General features: G+C 35.9%; 1 protein-coding gene across 1 annotated transcript in view; it reads right to left on the reverse strand.

Annotated features, from left to right (window-relative positions):
* Positions 1-25,504, reverse strand: part of ZC3H6 (zinc finger CCCH-type containing 6) — a 55,123-nt gene that overhangs the window by 12,509 nt on the left and 17,110 nt on the right. The window contains exons 2-5 of the mRNA XM_045079141.1: positions 17,159-17,339; positions 15,520-15,642; positions 5,571-5,820; positions 3,507-3,640 (exon numbers count right to left, since the gene is read on the reverse strand). Coding sequence (XP_044935076.1) covers positions 3,507-3,640; positions 5,571-5,820; positions 15,520-15,642; positions 17,159-17,339 — 688 coding nt within the window. The remainder of the gene's footprint in view (positions 1-3,506; positions 3,641-5,570; positions 5,821-15,519; positions 15,643-17,158; positions 17,340-25,504) is intronic.

Here is a 25,504-nt window from a genome sequence, read left to right on the forward strand (position 1 = left end):
CTTAAATTTATGTAAATTTGGCTCACAAACATTTTCTATTTCCAGGCTCATTTAGAGCAAGAAGATATAAGAAAATAGGAAATCCAGGAGAATGCATTATACAAAATCAACAGGCCAAATAGAATATAACAAAAATTAAAAAGTAAAATATTAGGTAATCACCAAAAAAATCCAAAACCACCCTGAAAAATGCACCAAGTTGTACCTATATTTCATCAATAATTCATTCTATGACTAATGATGTCCCTCACTATTTTAATAGAGGGTTATGGGTTTTTCTGTTTTGTTTTTTAGTTTAGTTTAGTTCAAATGAGTAGAAAGTGTATCAGTATTTATAACCATGAGAAACCTAATTATAATGAAGATACTCTAAAAAATCTAAAGAAACTTTAACAAAATTTTAGGAGAAAATAACATGACTAGAAGATCTGATCTTTCAAGTCTAAGCCTATAGAAGCAACGTGAATGTCCTCTACCGTTAAGATCTCTTGTAATAAAGGAGTTGGAAGAACCACAGAAATCATTTAGTTCATCACCCTCACTAGACAAATGTGAAAAGTGAAGATTGGAAAAATTAGTGACTTGCTAAGGGTCATAAGGCGAGTCAGCAGTCAGGGTAAATAGAACTCTTTGCACTGTATTATACTACCTCTAAGAAAACACAATTCAGGGCTCCTGGATGGCTCAGTTGGTTAAACGACTGCCTTGGTTCAGGTCAGGATCCTGGAGTTCTGGGATCAAGTTCCACATTGGGCTCCCTGCTTGGCATGGAGTCTGCTTCTCCCTCTGACCCTGCCCTTTCTCATGTTCTCTCTCTCTCTCATTCTCTCTCTCCCTGCCTCTCAAATAAATAAATAAATAAAAAGAAAATACAATTCAAGAAAGAGGGAGGGGGGAGAAAAGAGGGAGAGAAAGAAAAGACGAAGATAGGGAAAACTAAATTATCTACTTGGTTATTTCAAAATGTACTTCCTCTAGAAGATGTATTATACTGGCATAAGAAACAAGAGCACAAATTTTTTTTTGAAATATGTAAGAAAGAGGGAATGAAAAGATTTGCTGGCAAAATAATATGTATTTACAGAAAATGTAACAGGTGTTATAAATACAAAAAAAAAGTTAAGAGGTTTTATGGCCAACAGACTAAATAAGTTCTTAAAACCTATCAAACATTTTCTTGTTCTGTGACCACCCTGGAGTTTTCAAGACAGTTCATGTGAACATGCAGATATCTGCGAATTTATCTGGCTTTTAGAGGATCTCATACTCCTGGAAAAGATGAAAATAGATGTATGTTGGCCACTCTAGCATGTTCACTGTACCCTCGACAGGTTTCCTCCAGACCACTCCTAAATATGAGCTACTTGCTTGGGCTCTGGCACTCTGTTTGTTTCTAGAATCATAACAAGAAATCTCTCTTGACAGCCAATAAACTGACACAGTTGATAACATTTTAATATATTTTTTTAAAAGATTTTATTTATTTATTTGACAGAGAGATCACAAGTAGGCAGAGAGTCAGGCAGAGAGAGGAGAAAGCAGGCTCCTCGCTGAGCAGAGAGCCCGATGCGGGGCTCGATCCCAGGATCCTGAGACCATGACCTGAGCCGAAGGCAGAGGCTTTACCCCACTGAGCCACCCAGGCACGCCAGTAACATTTTAATCTTAATAAGTTAAAGGAAAAATATTCTAAATCTAATGAGTGCAAAAGAAATAATTTATTCTGATTTTCTATAACATGATAAAGAATTTTTTAGTTGCAACCCGGATTTTTAAACATGTTAGTGCTTGACAATCTCCTTAGAGTTAATTCAACACCATACTTTCATTTTATAGATTAAGCAAACTGAAACTCAGAGACAGGTAGTAACTTATTCAAAGCTACACTTTGTTGGAAGCTAATTTTTTTTTCCAAGCATAGTATGTACCTATTGGCTATAGGAGAGAGCTTACTTTCAGACAGCATTCATACTAATATGGTCTAGGGAAAGCAACATATTCTAGAGGAATATAGGAAAATGGACAGGCAGGTTACAATCACTCAGAAATTCTAAATTTGTCTCCAAAGCTGCTATTCCATGGAACAGTGAGTAGCTCAATCAATGTTAATAGATTGGGCAGGGGTTGGGAGAAGTTCAGGGTCAAGTACAATATAAAAACAATTGAGGGGCGCCTGGGTGGCTCAGTGGGTTGACCCTCTGCTTTTGGCTCAGGTCAGGGTCTCAGGGTCCTGGGATCAAGCCCTGCATCAGGCTCTCTGCTCAGCAGGGAGCCTGCTTCCCCCTCTCTCTGCCTGCCTCTCTTCCTACTTGTGATCTCTCTCTGTCAAATAAATAAATAAAATATTAAAAAAAAATACAACAACAACATCAACAACAAAAACAATGGATTGAACAAAGTAAAATAGGCTTTTTTATACCTAACTTGCAAGAAGCCTTTAATACATTAATGTCAACTTAGAATCCCCAAGAGTAGACTGCCATGTGCTGGGTTTCACAAATTTATTTGGGCCTGAACTTCTTTTTTTAGGTCATACCTATTAACATCTCCTTAAATAGTATACTTAGAGTACATATTAAGAAATCTTTGCTCCCTGGGGCGCCTGGGTGGTGCAGTTGTGAAGCGTCTGCCTTCGGCTCAGGTCATGATCACAGGGTCCCAGATCTAACCCCGCATTGGGCTCCCTGCTCAGTGGGGAGTTTGCCTCCCCCTCTCTGCCTGCCTCTCTGCCTATTTGTGATCTCTCTGTGTCAAATAAATAAATAAAATCTTAAAAAAAAAATTTGTCCCTTATTTAAACCCAGACATCAGAAAATCAGGCATTTTCAAATTACAATATATAGCTATCCCTTTGCTTTCACTTAAGGTTGTAGCTTTTAATACCCTACTCTTGCTCTGCATAATTTAATCAGTCTTGCTGGAACAGTGTCAGAATACTAGATTTGGACTACTTTAATCCCAAGAGTCTGTACAACAAGGCTGAAATGTACATGTTCAGAATTCAATTCAATATATCCTTATTCAATATTTACTATACATAAGGTACACAAATTCATCTTTCCAACCATTTATATTGCCTTTTCTTCTCTTTCAATGTTTTCGGTTCTAGTATAGTATCTCCCTTCTTATTAGCCATGCTTCATATTGAGCTATTAGCATTTTATTGCCCTTTGCATCTGGGATGACTCCTAGCAAAGGAAAGTACAATGAAGAACTATTAGGGTCACATTTTTGCTTTCCAACATACCAGTTTTACTTGAGGTGCTTTCAAACACATTAATTTTATTTCGAGGTCACCTAAATTTGCATCTTTATACTAGTATCTTGACTAATTAAAACAATAATTCCTTTAATTCTTTTTTTTAGAATCCATTTACACTCATTTGATCTTAGCTGGAAATTTTTCATTTACTAGGAAAGTAGCATTAAAATCACAATGCTTTCTTTGCAGCCAAATAGGTTAAAAGATGGAAAAGCTCTCCTCATTATCTATAAATTCTCAGTACCTCTTGATAGTCATCCATTCCTGAAAAAATATTAGGCCCTTTATTGGTTCTTCCCCCACGGTCTTTGCGTTTGATTTTCTTCGGCAAACCACGTCCACGACCAACATTAAAACTTTTAACCCTCTGTTCAATACCTAAAAGAGTTAAAATGTACTTCAAATATTATAGAAAAACAACATACCTGTCAATCTATTAGTTTATAGGGAACAGCATATTTTAGAGTCTATAATATACAGTGCATTTTTTTTCCTCTCTAGATTCAATGAAAAAAATTAATTAAATTTAAATTAAGTTAATTTAAATTAAATTAATTAATTTAAATTTTAAAAATTTAAAAATTTAAATTTTTAAAAAAGAAGTTAAAAATTTTAAAATAACATACAAATTTTTACTTCAAAGAATAGCGTTGGTAGGGAGTTGAGTAATTGGCATTTTCACATACTGGCGGGGTGTTATATATAAATTGGCCTATCAACTTTTTGGAAATCAACTTGGTGAGTGGATCAAAAATCTTCAAATGTGTGGCTATAGTTTTTGATTCAATTCTGCATTTCAGAATTTATTCTTAAGGAAAAATATTTGTGAAGATGTTCTCTGAGACATGTATAAATATACAGGGTTAATCACAGAGTTAAGAAAAAACTTGGTGTCAAAAAAAAAATCTGGGTGCAACTTAAATATCAAGTGATTATGATTACCCAAACCTAAGAATCTATTAGGCAAGCTACGGTACTTCTGTTTAATTGAATAGAATGTTGTTGGCATTAAAAGCTACTCATTAACATAAGAATGACTGAGATTCAATTCACAGTTAAGGGAAAAAACAAGTTAAACAGTATGCATAGTTTTTTGTTAAAAATAATTGTCAGAAAAATTCTAGAAGAATGTACACCAAAAATATTAATAGTAATTATTTCTGAGTGTAGGGATTCAAATTATTTTTGTTTTATCTTTGATCTTGGTTAGGTTATTGCAGAAAAAGTTTTCTGCATTTGACCATATATTACTTTCATAACTGAGGGAGTAAAATGAATGTCAAAAATAAAAGAATACTCAGTTATTTAACAGAACAAACAGGAAAAGATGAAAGGGAAAACCCCAGGTGGGAATGGATGAGCAAAACCTCTCTATGTTCCCTTACTCCCCAAGTGGAATGATTCCTGACACCACTATGTCTAGACTTCAGGAACAAACTTACTAATTACAATAGCATATGTACAGACAAATTCCTTTCCTTTTTAGGTCAGCAAAGCCTGGATTCATATGTTTCAAAGGAATTTTGCTAGGAAATCAAGAAAAAATAAAGTCGTAAAAACAATCACATTTACTCATAACTGGTTCCTTTTTTCAACAATATAGAAAGTACAGTGACATTGGGTTTGGGGCTCACTCCTTCACCTCAGCCTCATCTTACTCCAGTTCTCTTGAAGCAGACATTGAATGGACAATTCAAAAGGTTGATGTGACTTTTATGTGACCCATAGTTTCTATGGCAACTTGCCCTGGTCTCTCCAGGGATTACGTCCCTCAATACAGCGGATGAAGTGATGATCACTCCAGAAATTTTTTTAGTTTATGTTCTTATTTACAATCTTGAAGGATATCCATATTTCCAATCTTGAAGGATATCCATAATCCTAAGTATAAGTACATTTGCACAGCCAAGATGATCATCATCTTTTCAAGCCTAATAAAAGCTACCCAGAATTCTGTCTGTATGGGTCTAAAATAGGCAATGTTTAGAGTAACAGAAACAACTGAAAAATGTAAGCCATTTTTTCCAGTATACAGATATTATACAAGGAAAGGGAAAATATGTAATGGGAAAGTTGTTTTTTTTTTTAATTTTTATATACTCTAAAAATATTAGCATATCTTTCTAATTCAAATATTAAGGTATCATGCAGCCTGAAATATTTGTAGATGTTTGTCCTCAAAATCTATAAAATAAAGAAAAACAAATGCAGGAACCACGGGAATAAGCTGATCTTGAGAAGGGACTAAGAAATTTAAGTTGTTACTCCACAATTAACTGCTCAAAAACACTGACAATTTCACACTTACCTTGCTGAACTTTCGTTCTTTGTTTTTTCCCTGGTTCTTTAGAAAATGATGATCCTAAAGCAGTAGTTGAGGTTTCTTTAGCTTGTCTGTATTGTTTCAGCTGACTGGCAAAATCTTCCTCTGTTTCCTGACTGTAGGTACCGAAGTTGTCATCGCTGTACGTACTGTACTCATCATATTCTTTACTTTTAAATTTTTTGTTATGCTGACTCCTCTTTGATGTCATGTAGCTTCCTGATAAGTGTCCATGCTAAGTGAAAATGGACAATCATTATAAGAACTTTTCAGTTAAATAAATGAATTGACAGTAACACAGGATATCTTTTTTCCCTCAGAAATTTGGAGAAAGAAAGGGTAGATTGTTGTAGTTCTGAGTCTTGGTTAGTATCTGTCTATAATGGTATTTAAAATTAAGTTCAAAAAACTAACTGCTAATCTGAGGCGCCTGGGTGGCTCAGTGGGTTGGGCCTCTGCCTTCGGCTCAGGTCATGATCTCAGGGTCCTGGGATCGAGCCCCGCATCGGGCTCTCTGCTCAGCGGGGAGCCTGCTTCCCCCTCTTTCTCTCTGCCTGCCTCTCTGCCTACTCGTGATCTCTTTCTCTCTGTCAAATAAATAAATAAAATCTTAAAAAAAAAAACCTAACTGCTACTCTGGTATTATTAAATATTATAAAGTTCACAGATCTTGCTGGTGAGTGTGTTCTGTTCAATTTTTGTTTTCCACCAGTGTCTCGATATTTGTACATAAAAGTATACTTAGAAATCCACACCATTATACATGAATTCCTTCTCCAAAATATCTAGTCTTTTTGAAAATATGGAAAATACAGTAAAATAGCTTGAAGTGGAAGAAAAAATATATTCTCCTAATATTGTCCCAAATGAAAAATTTAAACATATTATACTTAATAAACAGAAATATGTGTGGAAATTTTAGAAAGAAGAAATATTTATATCAGAGGTCTAACAAGAACTTCCCTAAAAGTTAAAAACATCTAGTGGAAACATTGCTTGTTAGGAAATATTTATTGTAATACACATTATTAATTTTATTAATAATTTATTTTACTAAGGCATATGAAAACTTAGAATATACTTTAGTTCTCCAATTTTTTGTAAAGTAGCATGGAACCTAATGTGGGGCTTGAACTCATAACCCTGAGATTAAGACCCAGATACTTAACCAACTGAGCCACCCAGGTACCCCTAGTCCTACAATTTTATTTAATGATAGTATTCAATTCTATCTATACTCACTAAAATATTTGTATTAGTTCAGTCATATCTTCTGTCCAATGCTTTTAAAAGGAAGAAAAAATGCACCTAATTAAAGTTTGAAGATCTAGTAAAAACCAGACCATGACTCATCTTCAGCTTAGCACATTTAAAATATAATATAAAAAATACTGTCTGCGCTGGCAGATTACCAACATGAAACTATGATTTTAATAAAATGCAGGGAAATATTAAGATCATTTCAGTAATTATAAGATAGAGAAAAAAATAACTAAACATACCAAGAAAATCAATTAGCTCAACAATTTTAAATTTTAGAGATATTTTATTAGGTATCTGACTTATTTTAAGCAGTGTTTTCAAAATTTTTTTGTTTGTTGTTTTTAAAAATCAACTGTTCTCATCTAGCACTTTCAAAATTCAGAAGGGGATTTATAATTGTAGCCAAAAGGCAATGTTTCTGAAATTTTTAATAAAAACACTATTAAAGTAAAATAAAAATAATTCTTAGATTAAGGTGAAGATTAATTAATTAGTTGAATGATGCCGACTTTTCTTTTTATTAAAAAATGTGATTCTATGACACACTAGATTTAACAGATACATTCAGAATATTCTACCCTAAAACAGAATACATATTCTTTTCAAGTGTACATGGAATACTCTTCAGAACAGATCATGTATTAAGTCACAAAACAAACATCAAAAATTCAAAAGACCAGTTATACCATGCATCTTTTCCCACCATAACGTAAACTAGAAATCTAGAAATCAATCACAAGAAAAAAATCTAGGGATGCCTGGGTGGCTCAGTGGGTTAAGCTGCTGCCTTCGGCTCAGGTCAGGATCCCAGGGTCCTGGGATCGAGTCCCGCATCGGGCTCCTTGCTCAGCGGGGAGCCTGCCTCTCTCTCCGCCTCTGCCTGCCTCTCTGCCTGCTTGTGTGCTTTCTCTCTCTCTTTCTGACAAATAAATAAATAAAATCTTTAAAAAAAAATCTAGAAAGAGCGCAAATAGGAAATTAAATAACATGCTACTAAACAATAAATGGGTCAACCAAGAAATAAATTAGAAATCAAAAAATAAATGGAGACACTTGAAAGTGAAAACACAATGGTCCAAAATCTTTGGGATGCAACAAGAGCAGTTTTAAGAGGGAACTTTATAGCAATACAAGTCTAACTCAAGAAGCAAAATCAATCATGAATCAATCAATCAATCAATCAATCTCAATAACCTCATCTTATACCTAAAGGAGTTAGAAAAATAACAAACAAAACCAAAAATCAGCAGAAGGAAAGAAATAATAAAGATTAGAGAAGAAATAAATGATATAGGGAATGGAACAGAACAGAACCAGGAACTGGTTCTGTGAAAAGACAACAAAACTGATTAAATCTCTAGTCAAACTCATTAAAAAAAAAAAACAAAACACAGGACTCAAATAAACAAAATAAGAAACAAAAGAGAAGAAATAACCAATACCACAGAAACACAAGAGACTGTAAGAGAATATTACGAAAAATATACCACCTAACGGGACAACCTAGAAGAAATGGATAAATTCCTAGAAACACATAACCTACCAAAACTGATCAGGAAGAAATAGAAAATTTGAACAGACTGATTACCAGAAATAAAATAGATTCAGTAATCAAAAAACTCCCAATAAACAAAAGCACAGGACCCAGATGGTTTCACAGATGAATTCTACCAAACATTTAAAGAAGAGTTAATACCTGTTCTTCTCAAACTTTTCCAAAAAATAGAAGAGGAAGAAAAACTTCCAAATTCATTCTATGAGGCCAGCATTATCCTGATTCCAAAATCAGATAAAAATACCACCAAAAAAGTGACCTACAGGCCAGTAGCTCTCATGAACATTTTTGCAAAAATCCTCAACAAAATATTAGCAAACTGAATCTAACGATACATTAACAACGACATTCAAGTGGGATTTATTCTTGGGCTGCAAGCGTGATTCAATATTCATAAATCAATGTAATACATCATATCAATAAAAGAAAGGATAAAAGCTATATGATTATTTCAATAGAAGAAGAAAAGCATTTAACAAAGTACAACATCCATTTCATGATTAAAATCCTCAACAAAGTAGATTTATAAAGAACATACCTCAACATAATAAAGGCCTTATACGAAAAACCCATAGCTAACATCATACTCAATGGGGGAAAAAAAAACAGAGCTTTCCCCGTAAGGTCAGGAACAAGACAAGGATGTTGACTCTCACCTCTTTTATTCAACATAGTACCAGAAGTCCTAGACGCAATAATCAGACAAGAGAAAAGAATAAAAGGCATCCAAATTGGTAAGGAAGAAGGAAAATTTTCACTATTTGCAGGTGACATAATATTATATATAGAAAACCTTAATGTTCTACCAAAAAACTACTAGAATTGATAAATGAACTCAATAAAGTCAGAGAGCCTACAAAATCAAAGTACAGAAAATTTTTTCATTTCTATACACTAATAATGAAGCAGTTGAAAGAGAAATTAAGAAAGCAATCCTATTTTGGGTTATACCAAAAATAATAAAATACCTAGGAATAAACTAAACCATAGAGGTGAAAAACCTGTACTGAAAACTATAAAACACCAATGAAAGAAATTGGAAGATAAGGGGGGCCTGGGTGGCTCAGTCAGTTAAGGATCTTGTCTTAGGCTCAGGTCAGATCCCAGTGTACTGGGATCAAGCCCCACATTGGGCTCTCTGTTTGGCGTGGAATCTGCTTCCCCTCTCCCCTGACTCATGCTTGCACTTTCTCTCTCTCTCTCCCCCTCTCACCCATCTCTGAAATAAATAAATAAATAAATAAAATCTTAAAAAAAAAAAAGAAAAGATATTGAAGATGACATAAACAAAGGGAAAGACATTCCATACTCATGGATTGGAAGAACAAATATTACTAAAGTATCTATACTACCCAAAGCATTCTATAGATTTAATGCAATCCCTATCAAAACACCAACAGCATTTTTTACAGAACTATAATAAACAATCCTAAAATTTGTATGGAATCACAAAAGACTTTGAGTAGGCCAAAAATAATTTGATATGATTCTATTAATTCTTCAATGATATATTTCAATAGTCTATGACTAAAGAGTACTCTTTAAAGAGTATGAATTTTTCTTTGCAGATTAGATGCTTATTATCAAAACTTCTAATTCTTTTTTTTTTTTTTTAAGCAAGCTCCATGCCCAGCATAGAGCCCAATGGAGGGCTTGAACTCACAACCCTGAGGATTGAGACCTGAGCTGAGATCAAGAGTTAGATGCTTAACCAACTGAGACACCCAGATACCTCCCACAAAACTTCTTTTTTTTTAGCAGGCTCCATGCCCAGCATAGAGCCCAATGGGGGCTTAAACTCATAATCCTGAAGATTGAGACCTGAGTTGAGATCAAGAGTTGGATGCTTGACTGAGCCACCCACATGCCCCCAAAACTTTTTTTTTTTAAGATTTTATTTATTTATTTGATAGAGAGCACAAGTAGGTAGCAGTAGGCAGAAGGAGAGGGAGAAGCAGGCTCCCAGCCAAGCAGAGAGCCCGATGCAGAGCTCAATCCCAGGACCCTGAGATCAAAACTGAGCAAGAGGCTTAACCCACTGAGCCACCCAGGCGTTCCAAAACTTTTAATTCTTAGTTTTAATTTAATTCTCTGATTTTTCACAGCTTTTACAAAAATAATCTCCACATTCTTACTTTTCAAAATAGAATTATTCCTAAATGTTCTATTAATCCCCCTAGCCAGCTTTCCCAATTGCAAGTATTCCTAATAGCCCTCTAATGGTGTAAACCTCCCCACATCCCAGGGCTCCTTCTGCAGTGAGACTCTAATGTTTGGGTCTGGGCATCACCCATGCAGTGCTAGTGCGCCAAAAAGCACTAAAACGATGACATTACAGGAGCAGCCCCAGGTCTCTAGGAGACTATCTCCTTATACTTCAAATGTTCATCATTTGGAATGAACAAAATGCATCCATCAGCGAGGATCTAGCAAGTATTTCTTAGTCTTCCTGCAAGACTTAGACTTCCTCTTAGACTTCTTGCAAGAAGATAACGAAAACGCAAAAGTCTGTAAGTTCTTCCAAAGGATACAGTTTCCCCAATTACTTCGCTGACTGACTACTGGGCTATACTCTTGGTTAGAATGTCTGCAGGGCAGACTGGCTTTCTGTAAAATGAAACTGGTCCCATGACAATAACTGTAAACATGAAATAAGGGAATGGTAGGCCTTGAACAAGGATGAGGAAAAGGGAAGATACACTGACTCAAGTTTAAAGCTAGATGTTAATACGATATTCTATTTTTGGCCTAAACTATAGAATTTATACATCAGACATTTGTTAACTAGGAAAACAGAATTTTTAGGATGTACTTAGGGTATTTTCTAATCTCAGTGAGTCAACTCTAAAACAGATGTGGAGGAAATGGTACTGAACTTTCTTTCTCCTAGCAGACTAAATAAATTCAGATCAGTTCTCCTCCTAAAAACTGCAGAAAAGATAGACACCATATTTTTTAGATCCACTATAAACATCAGAGAGTTATCAAATGTGTGAGGGATTACTAGACCATTAATATTTGTGGAGTAGACGAAAATCGTGAGAAATGAACAGCATCTGGAGTAGTTTTTGTTCTGAAAACATTAGTCTGACATGAAAAATCAGCTGAAAGGTTCAAGAGAGCACTCGTAACTACCCCTTTAATCTATGGGAACAAAAGAAGAAATTCAGAGTCCAGAAAAAGTAGAAGCCTTTGTAATTCCCATCCACCAATTTTGGGTCAATCTCAAAATGTGGATTGGAGGCTACAGTCCAACCTGTCATCTGGGTGGCCAAGAAGAGTTTCAAACACTCAAGTTAGAGTTAAGTTTGTAAGGGTCACTAAAAATTTGTCACAGCAAGTAAGAATCTTCTCTGGAGGAAATGAATATCATCCCAGGCTTCAAATTATTTCTACAAAATGCACCATATTTTGCAAACACAATGCTCAGTACACAATACAAAAGCAAACAAAAAATGCAGTCGTATGAGGAGAAAAGATCAGCAACAAGAACAGTGAAAAGCAACCAGTAAAAGAAACAGACTCCAGGGGTGCCTGGGTGGCTCACTCAGTTAAGCGGCTGCCTTTGGCTCAGGTCATGATCCCAGAGTTCTAGGATCGAGCCCTGTGTTGGGCTCCCTGCTCAGCACAGGGAGTCTGCTTCTCCCTCTCCCTCTATCTGCTACTCAGCCTACTTGTGCTTTCTCTCTGTCTCTCTGTCAAATAAATAAATAAAATCTTAGAAAAACAAACAAACAAATAGGCTCCAGATATTGAAATTCATGTGACACCGATTTTAAAATATCTGTGCTTGTTACTTTCAAGTAAATGACATGAGAATTTTAGCAGCAAACTGGGAACTATGAAATTACCCTGATGATTTGAAAAAAAAAAAATCAAATTTCTAGATTTGAAAATACAAACACTGGAATTAAGAACTTAATGGATGGGCTTAAGGGCAAATTAGAGCCTCTAATGAGAAGAGAAAAGAAGAGAAGAAAGGTAAAGGATAAAACAAAGCATATGCAGTAAAATGTTAATATTCTGGAAATCTGGGTGAAAGATACACAGGAGTTCTTTGCACCATTCTTGGAACTTTTTTACAAGTCATTATGACAAAATTAAAAGTTATTAAAAATAACAGTAAAACAATTTCCCCACATATAAGAGCTAAGAGATTTTATTGATAGTGAAACTGCACCACAAACAATGCTAAATAAAGACTAAGTTTTTACATTTAAAAAAATTGATACCAGATTGAAATTCAGATCTACACAAAGGAACAAAGAGCACTGGAAGTGAAATGTGGGTAAATATAAAATACCATCCTTTTTCTTTTCTTGATTTCTTTAGCTGAATTTTTGAAACAAAAATAATCACACTATATTTGTAGGGATATATAATAATATAATGACAATAAGTAACTATAACGTTTGAGGAAATACGAGTCAGTTAAAACAAATGTAATGTTGTTTATACAAACAAATTGATTTTATCCTCCAGAGTAGCCCCCATAGAAGGCTATATATTTATTAAAATACTTGTGCCACTGTTTTAAAATATTCTATACTTCCTTTTCTGGAATAATTTTTAGTGACAGCTTATGTTTTTTTTTTTTTTTTTAAAGATTTTATTTATTAATTTGACAGAGAGAAATCACAAGTAGACAGAGAGGCAGCCAGAGAGAGAGAGAGAGGGAAGCAGGCTCTCCGCCGAGCAGAGAGCCCGATGCGGGACTCGATCCCAGGACTCTGAGATCATGACCTGAGCCGAAGGCAGCGGCTTAACCCACTGAGCCACCCAGGCGCCCCTAGTGACAGCTTATGAATCAAGAACTTATACATCTCACTATTTAATACTTTCAAATGCTTTGCTATCTGAAACAGTAACAATCATTCTGAGCATTTTTGCATTGTTTGGAATAGTCTCTAAACAAGTTTTGATTATTTCTAAAAAAATAAGTCTACCTGCAAATGATGAAATTTAAGTATCAAATCAGTGTTTGATACACTTAAAAATTTTGTCATTAGCGATAGAAATAATTCTAATGACTGTTACACTGTTCTGAGAAATGGAAGCTCCATTTACTCCAGAATCAGCAGACACTGAATATACAGATACATTCACCTAACTTGATAAAATTATTAACTAGAGTAGAATTCTTTTCAAATTTTAAAATATATTAAAATAATCATTTATTCAATAAATACTTACTGAGCAACTTCAACTATAAAGAAGGGAATAGAGAAACAGAAGGCAATGAAAGAACTCTAACACACACAGTATTTTGTTTTCTAAGCTCATAAGAGATTAGGAACATCAAATTAGGAAAAAGAATAGAACTCTGTAGACAAGCATATTGACAGATTGGCAGAAATCAGAACTCAGAAAATCTGTGGTTTTTCAAATAAGTGCACAATGATCTGAATATTCCCCAGTGTTCCTGAGAGCATCCTGATTTTTCTAGCACAAAATACTATTTATATTGAAGACTGTTCATACAGGACAACATGCCTTACAAAGATATAAAGTATATCATGTTCTTTTCTATTTAAAACACTTCAAATAATTTTTGCACTTAAAGAGATAGATGTCACAAAATTCATGTGAAAGCCCTAACCCCTCCATACCTCAGAATGTGGCTGTATTTGGAGATAGGGCCTTTAAAGAGGTGATTAAGTTAAAATGAGGTTGCTAGAGTGGGCCCTGATCTAATCTGACTCATGTCCTTATAAGAGGAAATTTGACACACAGAGACCCTAAGGGTGTGCATGCACAGCAGAATGACCATTTAAGGACAAAGGAGAAAGATAGTTGCCATCTACAAGCCAGGGAGAAAGGACTAACAGATCTTTCCCTTGTGGTCCTCAGAGGACACTATCCCTGCTAGAGTCTTGATCTGGCACTTCCATCCTCCAGAGTACTAGAAAATAAACTTTGTTGTTTAAACCACTAGTCTATAGATTTTGTTATGATAGACCTAGCAATCTAATATATTATGATTTCCAAAGATTTAAAATTTATAGCATCCATCTGCATGTTTCTTTTTCTATATTGAAAAATATAAAACATTTTTTCAAAATATCAGAAGGCAAAGAATAAAACCAAAAAGTTTATTTTTCCCCTTAAAAGGCAATACCTCAGGGGTGCATGGGTTGCTCAGTTGGTTAAGTGTTTGCCTTCAGCTCAGGTCATGATCCCAGGGTCTTGGGATCAGTGCTGAGTTGGGCTCCCTGCTCAGTGGGGAGTCTGTTTCTCCTTCTACCTTTCACCCCTGCTCATGCTCTCTCACTCTCTCTAAAATAAATAAATAAATAAAATCTTTTTTAAAAAAGGCAATACCTCAAAATCACAACGAGAGGTCATTTCACACACATTAGGAAGGCCATTATAAAAAAAAATTAAAATAAAATAAAATAAAACCAAAGCAACACAAAGCAAAAGTAAAAACAAAAACAATCACCACCCAGAAAATAACAAGTTTGGCAAGGATGTGGAGAAACTGGAAAACCTCATGTATTCTGGTGGTAGGAATGAAAATGGTACAGTTGTTATGAGAAACATTTTGGTGGTTCCTCAGAAAATTAAACACAGAATTACTATATGATCCAGCAATTCCACTCTTAGGTGTTTGTTCCAAGGCACTGAAAGCAGGGTCTCGAAGAAATATCATCCACCCATGTTCATAAAGCAGCATTATTCACAACAGCCAAAGGGTGGAAGCCATCCATCTGTCCAACAATAGAGGAACACACAAAATATGGCATATACATACAATGGAATATTATCTAGCCTTAAAAAAGGAATGAAATTCTGATACATGTTAGACGAACCTTCAAAAAGTCATGCTAAATGAAATAGGCCAGACAGAAAAAGACAAATACAGTATTATCCCACCTATATGACTATAGAGTAGACAAATTCATAGAGACAAAGTAGAATAGTGGTAACCAGGGGCTGGTCGGGAGGGGGAAGTGAGGTGTTATCGTTTCATGGGTACACAGCTTCTATAGAGGATGATGAAATGGAGAGTGGTGACAGTTACACAACAATGTGAATACACTTAGTGAACTGTATGTTAAAAAATGGTTAAAATGGTATCTATATTTGATCACAATTTTTTAAAAAAGGCAATACCTGAGAAAATGGAATGTCATAATCCCTGTAGAAACCAGCTCTTTTTTTGTGGGAACTTTCTGTATGTTCAACATCTGAATCAAGGCTGTAGTCTGAACTATCATCACTAGATGGAGAATTATGCTAAAAGAAAGGAAAAAACAAATAGTTATATTTGCAAAAGGAAAAAAAATTTAACTAGTAACTAGATAGGCTTGTTTCAGCCCGAAATGCCAACCATAGATTATATTATCCTCTAGTAGGTTCTAAAGTATTAACCCAAAAATCCTTGTTCCGGGGGCACCAGGGTGGCTCAGTCAGTTAAGCGGCTGCCTTCAGCTCAGGTCATGATCCTTCTCCCTCTCCTCTCTGTTCCTGTTCCCTCATTGTCTCTGTCTCTCTCAACTGAATTAAAAATATATATATTTTTAAAAAAGTAGAGTAAATATTAACCTGAAATTAGCAGTTGGACTATATTAAAAATAGCTAGTAAACAGAATAGGTATAGATATGGTATATCACTTCTGAGATTAGGTTATAAAAGAGCCTAGAGCTTTCATCTTGGGTGCTTTCTCTTGTTCTCTTTCACTCACGGTTCACCTGCTTTGGGGGAAGCCAGATAACATAATGAGGACATTGACGCAGTCTGTAGAGAGGTCCACACGGTGAGGAGCTGACACCTGCCAAAAGCCACGTGAGTGAGCATGGAAAAGGACCCTGCCTTAGTCAAGCCTTGAGATGACTGCAACCCCATGAGAAAAGCTGAGCCAGAAGCACCTGGTTAAAGCTGCACCCAGATTCCTGGCCCACAGAAACTGGGAAATAAATTTCTGTTCTTTTAAGATTCTAAGTTTGGGGTAATGCTGTGCAGCAACAGTTAACTAATAAGATTTTGGTGTCTGGAAATGCTGTATTTCCATAAGAAATATCTAAAAAGTAGGAGGGATCTTGGAAACAGGCAGTGGATAGAAACTGGAAGGACTTTCAGGACAGTATTAGTGAAAATCTAAACTGCCTCTAGTGAGAGCACCTGGTTAGCTCAGTTGGTGGAGTATGCAACTCTTAATCTCCAGATCATGAGTTCAAGCCTCACACTGGGTCTAGAGATACAAAAAATAGTAATAATAATTTAAAAAAATGGGTTGGGCAACCAGCTCTTGGTTTCCTCTTGGATTACAATTTCTTAGGTCATGAGACTGAGCCCTTCGTCAGGCTCCATGCTTAGCAGTGAGTCGGCTTGTGATTCTCTCTCTCCCTCTGCCCCTCCCACAACTCGTGCACATGTGTGCGCTCTCTCTCTCTCAAATACACAAATCTCTAAATAGATAAATAAATTGCCTTGACTGATTGTTAGTAAAATTCTGAACTTTAGGGCAACTTGAAGTGGGATATCTTATTGAAATCAGAAGAATAGGGGCGCCTGGGTAGCTCAGTGGGTTAAAGCCTCTGCCATTGGCTCGGGTTATGGTCTGAGTCCTGGGATGGAGCCCCGCATCATCGGGCTCTCTGCACAGCGGGGGGCCTGCTTCCTCCTCTCTCTCTGCCTGACTCTCTGCTTACTTGTGATCTCTGTCTGTCAAATAGATAAATAAATCTTTTAAAAAATTAAAAAAATAAAAATAAATTTTAAAAAAAGGATTCAAAGTAGATTCTAACTAACCTTATGTTTTTCACGTTTTCTCCTTTTGGATTTTTTCTTCTCTCTTTCTTTCTTGTGTTTTTTCCTTGATTTTCTATAGGCTTTTTCATTTTTCTGTTTTTCATCCTCTTTTGCTTCCTGTTCTTGTGTTTCTTCAAGTCCTGCATCATCTATTTCACCATCTTCTAATTCGCCATCTTCTCTGTAGAAAACAATGACATTTTTATTTTTAAATGTTATTCAAAAACGAGTCTTATAGGAACATTTCCAAAAGAAAAAAAAAGCAGATGCCAAGAATTTAAGTTACATTCATTTAAATCAGGAATGGCAAACTTTTCCTGTAAAGGGGCCCAGTAGTATATTTACAGGTCAAATACTATTTCTGTTGCACATTCTTCCCCCTTTCTGGGGAGCAATCCTTCAAAAATGTTAGAACCAGTCTTAGTGGCAAAAATTTGCCAACCTCTGATTTGGATTAAGATCACGGACTCTTACCAAATGAATGAATGCATGCATAAATGCGGTGGTATTCCATTGTATTACAGTAGTTGCCATCTATTAAACATTACCTTTTAAAAAAAGGTTGAACTAAAACATTTCAGTAAGTAAACATTCTTACTACAAGGAAGGGGTTTTTAACTTAGCGTCACATAAACAACTATAATTAGCTTTAAAATAAAAGTAATCTGTATTAATTCTCACCATCAAACTTCAATAAGAAAACAAATTTCAATAAGTAGATAAGGAACAAAATCTGAGCTACAGAAGAATCATAAATTAACCTTGAAAAAAAATTAAACTTGAATCTGCAAAAAATAATGGTAGTAAAATCATGAACGGAATTCCACTTCCCAAATACTAATATGTTTGCTATAATGGAGACCAAACTAGAAACAAACTTTTATATTGCTTATGACCTTTTTATACTTATAGAAGCCAAAATATTAATAGTATTTTAAAGACAAATTAAACAATGACCTATCTACGTAAGTATATAAAATAAGTTTAGCATTTAAAGTTTCCATACAGTTTGAAAAAATGCAAACTTCTATAAATAGTACAGAAAAACAAATGTCTGTATGACTGGAAAAAAATGAGACGCAACTAAACAATGGTGTGTGCATTGTAAAGATACTTTTAAGTTGCTAGGGTGATTGCCTGGGTGGCTCAGTTGTTAAGTGCCTGCCTTTGGCTCAGGTCATGATTGCAGGGTCCTGGGATCAGCCCTGCATTGGGCTCCCGGCTCCGCAGGAAGCCTGCTTCTCTCTCCCTCATTCCCACTGCTTCTGTTCCCTCTCTCTCGTTGTGTCTCTGTCAAGCAAATAAATAAAATCTTTAAGAAAAATAGTTACTAGAGATACGTGATTTCTAAAATGCAAAACTGATGATGTCATTCTCCTGCTCAAAATCCTCAATGATGATGTGATGTCTCAAATTTGCTTCAGAACTATCCACTGGGGGAGAAAGGAAGTGGTATCAACAAGATTGGTCATGAGTTGGTAATTGCTCAGATTGTGGGATGTGTAGGTGTTTGAAGTTTTCCATAATAAAAGGACGATACCAGTGATTCCCTTCTGACCTGAGGATGACATCAGAACTCCATGATATTACCAAAAGGCACTTTATAACTGAGTCCCTATTCCCCAGCTACTTTCAATTTCTCATGTCTGTAAGCTTTAAACATCACCTTAAAAACTCTCATTGCCCTGCTCCTCTCAACACCTATCCTCCACTTCCTTTATCTGGCTAACTCCGGCTCATTCTACTGGACCCAGTTCAGCTGTCATTTCCTCTGAGATGCTTCCACTGATGACCCAGGTTTAGGTGAAATGTTTTACCTGAAGAACACTCCTAAGAATTCTCATTTCTTTAACACTACACTCCATGCATTATGTTCAAATAATGTGAACATATTGGTTGAGGAAAGTAGGATGCAATTGAGTCTTTCATAGCTGTATCTCTAATCCCTAGGATGGTTCCCTGCGGTTCACTGAATGAATGAATGTATACTATCCATAACTCCTACTTTGAAGAATAGGCACATGATACCACCCAAAACTGGTTGTGAAGTCAATGTTGTTTTCCACCAGTTTCTATTACAAAATCAAAGAGGTATATATATATCCATTCAGGCAGACTAGAAAATTTCTTGCGAGGCCGGGTTGGCATTCTGGCTGTTTTAACAAAAAACGTTCTGAACTTTTATAACACTATAAAACCTGAAGTTCCAAGAAAAATGAGTACATATATTCATCAAAAGATAAGCACAAGAATGTTCTTTGCAGCTTTAGTCATAATAGTAAAAAACTGTTAACAACCCAAATCATCATCAACAGGTGAATGGATAAATTTGCTTTACTTATATGATGAAATGCTATAAGGCAAAAAATAATTAGCCACTGTTACACGCAATATGGACAAATCTTATAGACACAATTATGAGTAAAAGAAGTTAGACATGAGGGTATTGTTTGATTCCATTTATATGCATTTCAGGAAAAGGCAAAACTAACCTATTGTGACAGAAGTCAAAATACTAATTACCTCTTGGAGGGTTGTAACTGACAATAAAGGGGTACTAAGGAATATTCCGGGGTGTTGAAATATTCTGCACATTTATCTGTGTGGTGATCATTATATATACATACATATTTATGTGTAAAAATTCATCAAGTTGTACATTTTCAAACAGCGTACTTTCAAACTGTGTACTTTACTGCCTATACTCACACCATAACAAAATTTAAACAGCACCAAAAAAACCTATGGACATTCACCCTTTATTTTACCACCCTTCTCCTCCAACATGAGCTCCTTAAAGCATAAATCTTTTTATATCTTAAAATCACTAATTCATACCTATCACTTTGACTGGAGCTATTTAAATACCTAAGTATTCAAGCTACAAATGCCGCATATGAATTTATGTCCTACTTTACATAAATTCTTTAACTGTGAAATATGGGGTGTTTATATTTGTCATTCGACAAAAAGCAATGTAAAAGATATTTTACATTTCTTTCTTCTCCCTTAGCCTATTAACCATTTCAGCATTCATATAATAACAAATTTAAACTTGGGAATTTATGTATGGTTACAAATAAGAAGATAGAAAAAGCAAATAAAGAACACTGATCCCCATTTCCATGAACTGTTTATAAATGCTTTACAAAAATCAGCTTTGGGGGCATCTGGGTGGCTCAGTTGGTTAAGCAATTGCCTTCGGCTCAGGTCATGATCGTGGAGTCCTGGAATCAAGTCCCGCATCGGGCTCCCTGCTCCGCGGAGAGTCTGCTTCTTCCTCTGAAGCTCCCCCTTCTCATGCTCTCTCTCCCTCTCTCTCTCTCTTTCTCCCTCACTCATTCTCTCTCAAATAAATAAATAAAATCTTTTTTAAAAAACCCAAAAACCAAAAATCAGCTTTGGGCACAAATGGAAAGCATGTATGGCATGCTGGAAGAGGAGACTTCCAGGGAGGATAGCTGGCTTCTAATTCCAATTCCGCCACCAAAACAAAATAAAGCTATCTTGATTGAGCACCTACTAATGTATCACACTCTAATCTAGATCTGTGAAAAATAAAAAACAGAAGAGATAATATAAGTAAGAGTGTTTAGCATTCTCTAGATTCTGAATTAGCTCAACACCATTATGAAAGCTGTTTTGTTTATTAAACCCAAGAAACTTGTTTAAATTTAATAAATCAAAAAGAGAAGTTCCCAGTTCAATTCCATATGGAGACTTTTCATTAGTGTAGAATAATAGAGTGATTATGTCTTTTTTAGGAAGAGGCCTATTCATGTTTATGAACATGTAAATAACTGTTCAGTTAACCAACAAAATTATTCTTAAAATAATTTATCTCTTAGGCAAATTCATAGAGACGGAAAGTAGATTAGAGATTGACAAATAGATCAGAGGGAGGAATGTGGAGTGACTGTCAATGGCCACAGGGAGTTTTCTTCTTGGAGTGATGAAAATGTTCTAAAATTAAAAAAAAAAAAAAAGGTTCTAAAATGAGATAGTGGTAATGATGGCACAACTCTGAATTTCCTAAAAACCAGTGAGTTGTACAATGCCCTCACTGATTAGGACATGTTCTTATTCTGAGGTAAATTTCACTAAACCCTTATAAACTGATTTGTTTCATAAAGGACGCTACTTTTTCCCCCATTCTGATATTGTTGCTATTAAAACAATTTAACCTGAACCATTCAGTCTTACCTCCACAAGTAGTTTCTGCTTTTTCTTTATGCTTGCCTAAACGCTCCTGCTACAAGCTACAGATCAGAAACTGAGTCTTCTGGAAGAAACACAAAAGCCTCAATAAAAGACTATACAAGTACTTCTAATAGTTGATATTACAAAGATGTTACTCATAAATACAAGCATCCTGGGAAAAGCTGACATGATCACCAGAAAAAAGACATTTCTCAGAAGGTATCAAGTGAAGGTCAAAGATGTCTTTACATCCCAGAAGCAGATGACTTCATAGAAGTAGACTGCTTATCCTAAGACCAACAGAACACAAATTTCCTAGATACTTGAAACTACTGCTTGTAACACTTTTCTTTTCATGCTTTTGTTCTAAATCACCCTGTCATTTCTCCTATACTGTGGATAATGGAGAAGAACTACTCTGAACTGATGCGCTGGTAACCAGCTCATCATCCACCTAGCTCACCACCGGCAAGGCTCAACCGCAGGCTGACCTCAGACCTGGCAGAATGCCTCATGAGCCTCCAGAATACGGAAATAGAGGCAGTCTCGGGAGGTGCTGCTACATAGCTATTTTTAACCCACCTCCATATATCTCCTTGTATGGTTGCTGTTCCTCAGCCACAGGGTACCCTACCACTCATGCTGCCTGTGACTAATTTGGCCTCTTTGGTTTCAGTGTTACCCAGTAAGACGATGGACACGAGGAGCTGACACCATGGTGATCCTACATTTGTTGTCAATATAAATAATAAACTGAATTTTACTGGCTGAATTTGTCAGCATGCACTTGCTTGGGTCTAGGCTTGCCCATGCCTACTCTGATCTTTTCCCTCACCATATATAGCTTATGTATGATCCTCTTGATAAAGTCTTGACCTAACTCCCTACATTATACCTCCCAAACTCGTTATTTCTTCTCAAGGAAAACGCTGTCCAGTCATGGAAGAGCTACCTGACATGAGTTTTTGTGATTTTATGTTTATCCCCAAACTGAACCTTGGGCTAGATGGCTTGCTAGGTGGCTCATCTTACCTGTTTCAGCAAATGTTTCTTTTACAAACTACCAGTGGTAAAATCTGACAGATATCTACAACTCTCAAAGTGTTTTTCTCTTTATCCTTTATCCAACACATTCTTACACCCTCTGGAATGTATTTGGTTTGCAGAAATTAGGGTTATCCCTTTTTGACTATCTACAGCTATAGCAAGTTTCACTCTCAAGCCAATCTCAGAATTTGCAAAAGCCTCAACTCAAAACAATTCCTTCGAGAATGAGACTTGGTACAAATTCATGGGCAAAATTATAAATTTTAATTAGCCTAACATCCTCCATAGTTTTATGACAACACTTCCAACTTTTCCTTAACTCTATGTAAGTTATCAGGATCCCAGAGATAACAAAGAATCCCTTTCTCACTTTTTTTTTTAACAAGTAATTCTACTTCTGTTTTTACGTATGTAACCCTTCTAATCTACATTTCCTGAATCAACATGTTTATTCATGTTTGTCTAATCAAAACCTAACTTGCATATGCACATAACTATATATAAAAATATAATAATTAATCAATTTGAGATTATTTCCTTCCCATGTCCTTCAGGAGACTATGCTTCTGTGGGAGTGTCTGAAGGGACACTGATCTCCCCAGAGCAAAAAACAGATACTCTTTTTACTAGAATCATTTGGGATCTATTTTCAACTAAACAGGTCACATAACTTGAAAACGTTATCCAAAATATGTTATTAACATTGACTGAAAAGATAAATAATACCGCAAAGCCCCAGAGTTACAACAAACCAAAGTCATTGATCTAAGTGGTTGTAGATAATAGCATAAGCCCTAGATTTCTCGCTGGCAAGCCAAGAAAAATTATGAATTACTGCTAATACTTCCTTCTACCCAGGAAGTAATATCACAGGGAAAGTTGACCAATCTATATTCAAATAAAAGATAAGACAACTTAGCTATCAAAAGTGGACACAGGGGCACCTGGGTGGCTCAGTGCGTTTAAAGCCTCTGCCTTCAGGTCAGGTCATGGTCCCAGGGTCCTGGGATCGAGTTCCACATCAGGCTCTCTGCTCAGCAGGGAACCTGCTTCCCTCTAACTCTGCCTGTCTCTTTGCCTACTTGTGATCTGCCTGTCAAATAAATAAGTAAAATCTTAAAAAAAAAAAAAAAAAGTGGATGCAGGAGGCGCCTGGGAGGCTCTGTCAGTTAAGCTTCTGCCTTTGGCTCAAGTCATGAATCCAGGGTCCTTGCTTGTCTCTCTCCCTCTGCCTCTCCCTCTCACGCGTTCTCTCCTCACTCAAATAATTAAAATCTTAAAAAAAAAAAAAGTGGACTCAGAAGTAAGTAAGATTCCCTTACTTTGGTCATCCCTCTAAAGAGCCTTCTAGTCTCTTCTTATAATTTAGTCATGGCTATTCTTGTCTCACAGTTTTTCAGTGCCTGGTCTCCAGAGTCATATATGCTTCTGCATAGCTCTTATTTCATCAGATGGTACAAATACTCATTTGGTAACAGAAGGAAAACAAAAGGACTCTGATATTCAGTCAGGCTAAATACTAAGGCCTTTGATCATAATTCCTACAAAGATCATAACCCATACAGCAGTGAATACATAGCACGCTGTTCTATAAGGGTAGGACTAAGGCGGTACTGTTAAAATAAAACTCTACCAAGTTCTCAGCATGTGCATATAAAAGTGCTGATCTAAAAAGAAAAAAACAAAAGTGCTGACCTTATATCTCTGAATCTAACAGACACTTTCATATCCCACCTCAGAACTCTTTATAAAGCAATCTCTATGCTTTTTGTGACAGAACAAAATCAAAAGGAAGAATTTCTGGTTCCCAAATGACCCAATCAGAACATAAAACCTAGAATTCCTAATATATAATAAACCTTCTATTTTCCTCTTTATCTTTCCCACTTTCAGCATGGAGAGAGAGAGTGAACTCATTTCTTACCCAGCAAGCAGATTAACTAAGCTTCAAAAAAAAAAATCTTGAGTGAATTATATTATTCCTTGAATGCTATTTATAGAGCCTTTTGTTGATCAATATATAAACTATGTTAAAATTCTTAAGATTGAGGTGAAGCTAGGACCAAGATTAATTTACACAGGGGTGTGCCAGAAATCCTTTACTAATTTTTATGTGTGAGCTGCAAATTTGGCTCTGAGCTTCAGGGAACAAGGATTAGGTTTAAGACAATAGTGCTTCTAAGACAAAAACAGACCAGTTGCTAAAGAGAGGTTCAGTTTTTTCTAGTAGTGAGATGAGAAAGAAATTTCTCGAGTCCTCACAGAGACAATATTATCTGATAAAATTGTCAGTTCTTGACACAATGGACACGACTTTCAATAGTGTCCATACAACAAATGCAATAGTTTATCACCTACAGCATGCCCCAATTTGAACCAGGGCTTGCTGCCAAAATCCAATTGTGAAAAAGCAATTATATAAGAAAAAAATAATATTGTCCAAGTATGCAATTATCTGATGTTCTGACTTGTTTAAAGATTCTATTATTTTAAGTAATCTCTTTACCCAGCTTGGGGCTTGAACTCACAACCCCAAGACCAAGGGTTACATGCTCAACCAACTGAGCCAGCCAGCCAGCCACTCCTCTGATAACCTGATTTAATCTAGGGATAAAATCTACAACATCAAGAGCAGAGATTCTCGGGGCGCCTGGGTGGCTCAGTGGGTTAAAGCCTCTGCCTTTGGCTCGGGTCATGATCCCAGGGTCCTGGGATCGAGCCCCGCATTGGTCTCTCTGCTCAGAGGGGAGCCTACCTCCCTTCCTCTCTCTCTGCCTGCTTGTGATCTCTGTCTATCAAATAAATAAATAAAATCTTAAAAAAAAAAAAAGAGCAGAGATTCTCAAAAACTATACATATATTAGAATTTTTCTGTCCTCCTAACAAAAAAAGGGGAGGCATTCATTCACTTAACATGTATTTATTCACCACCTTCTCAGTGGGCATACAATGACAAACAAGACATGGTCTCTTCTTTCAAGAAGTTTTTAATCTAGTGATGAGGGAGATAGACATCAATGAAAAAACCATATAAAAAAGTAACAACCATACACTTCATGGTGTATTCTCTACTAAATTTATACTAGGAGAAAGTCATCT

Source organism: Mustela putorius, unplaced genomic scaffold (assembly GCF_011764305.1).
Source record: "Mustela putorius furo isolate JIRA1106 unplaced genomic scaffold, ASM1176430v1.1 tig00000281_pilon_pilon_pilon, whole genome shotgun sequence".
Lineage (NCBI taxonomy): Eukaryota > Metazoa > Chordata > Mammalia > Carnivora > Mustelidae > Mustela > Mustela putorius.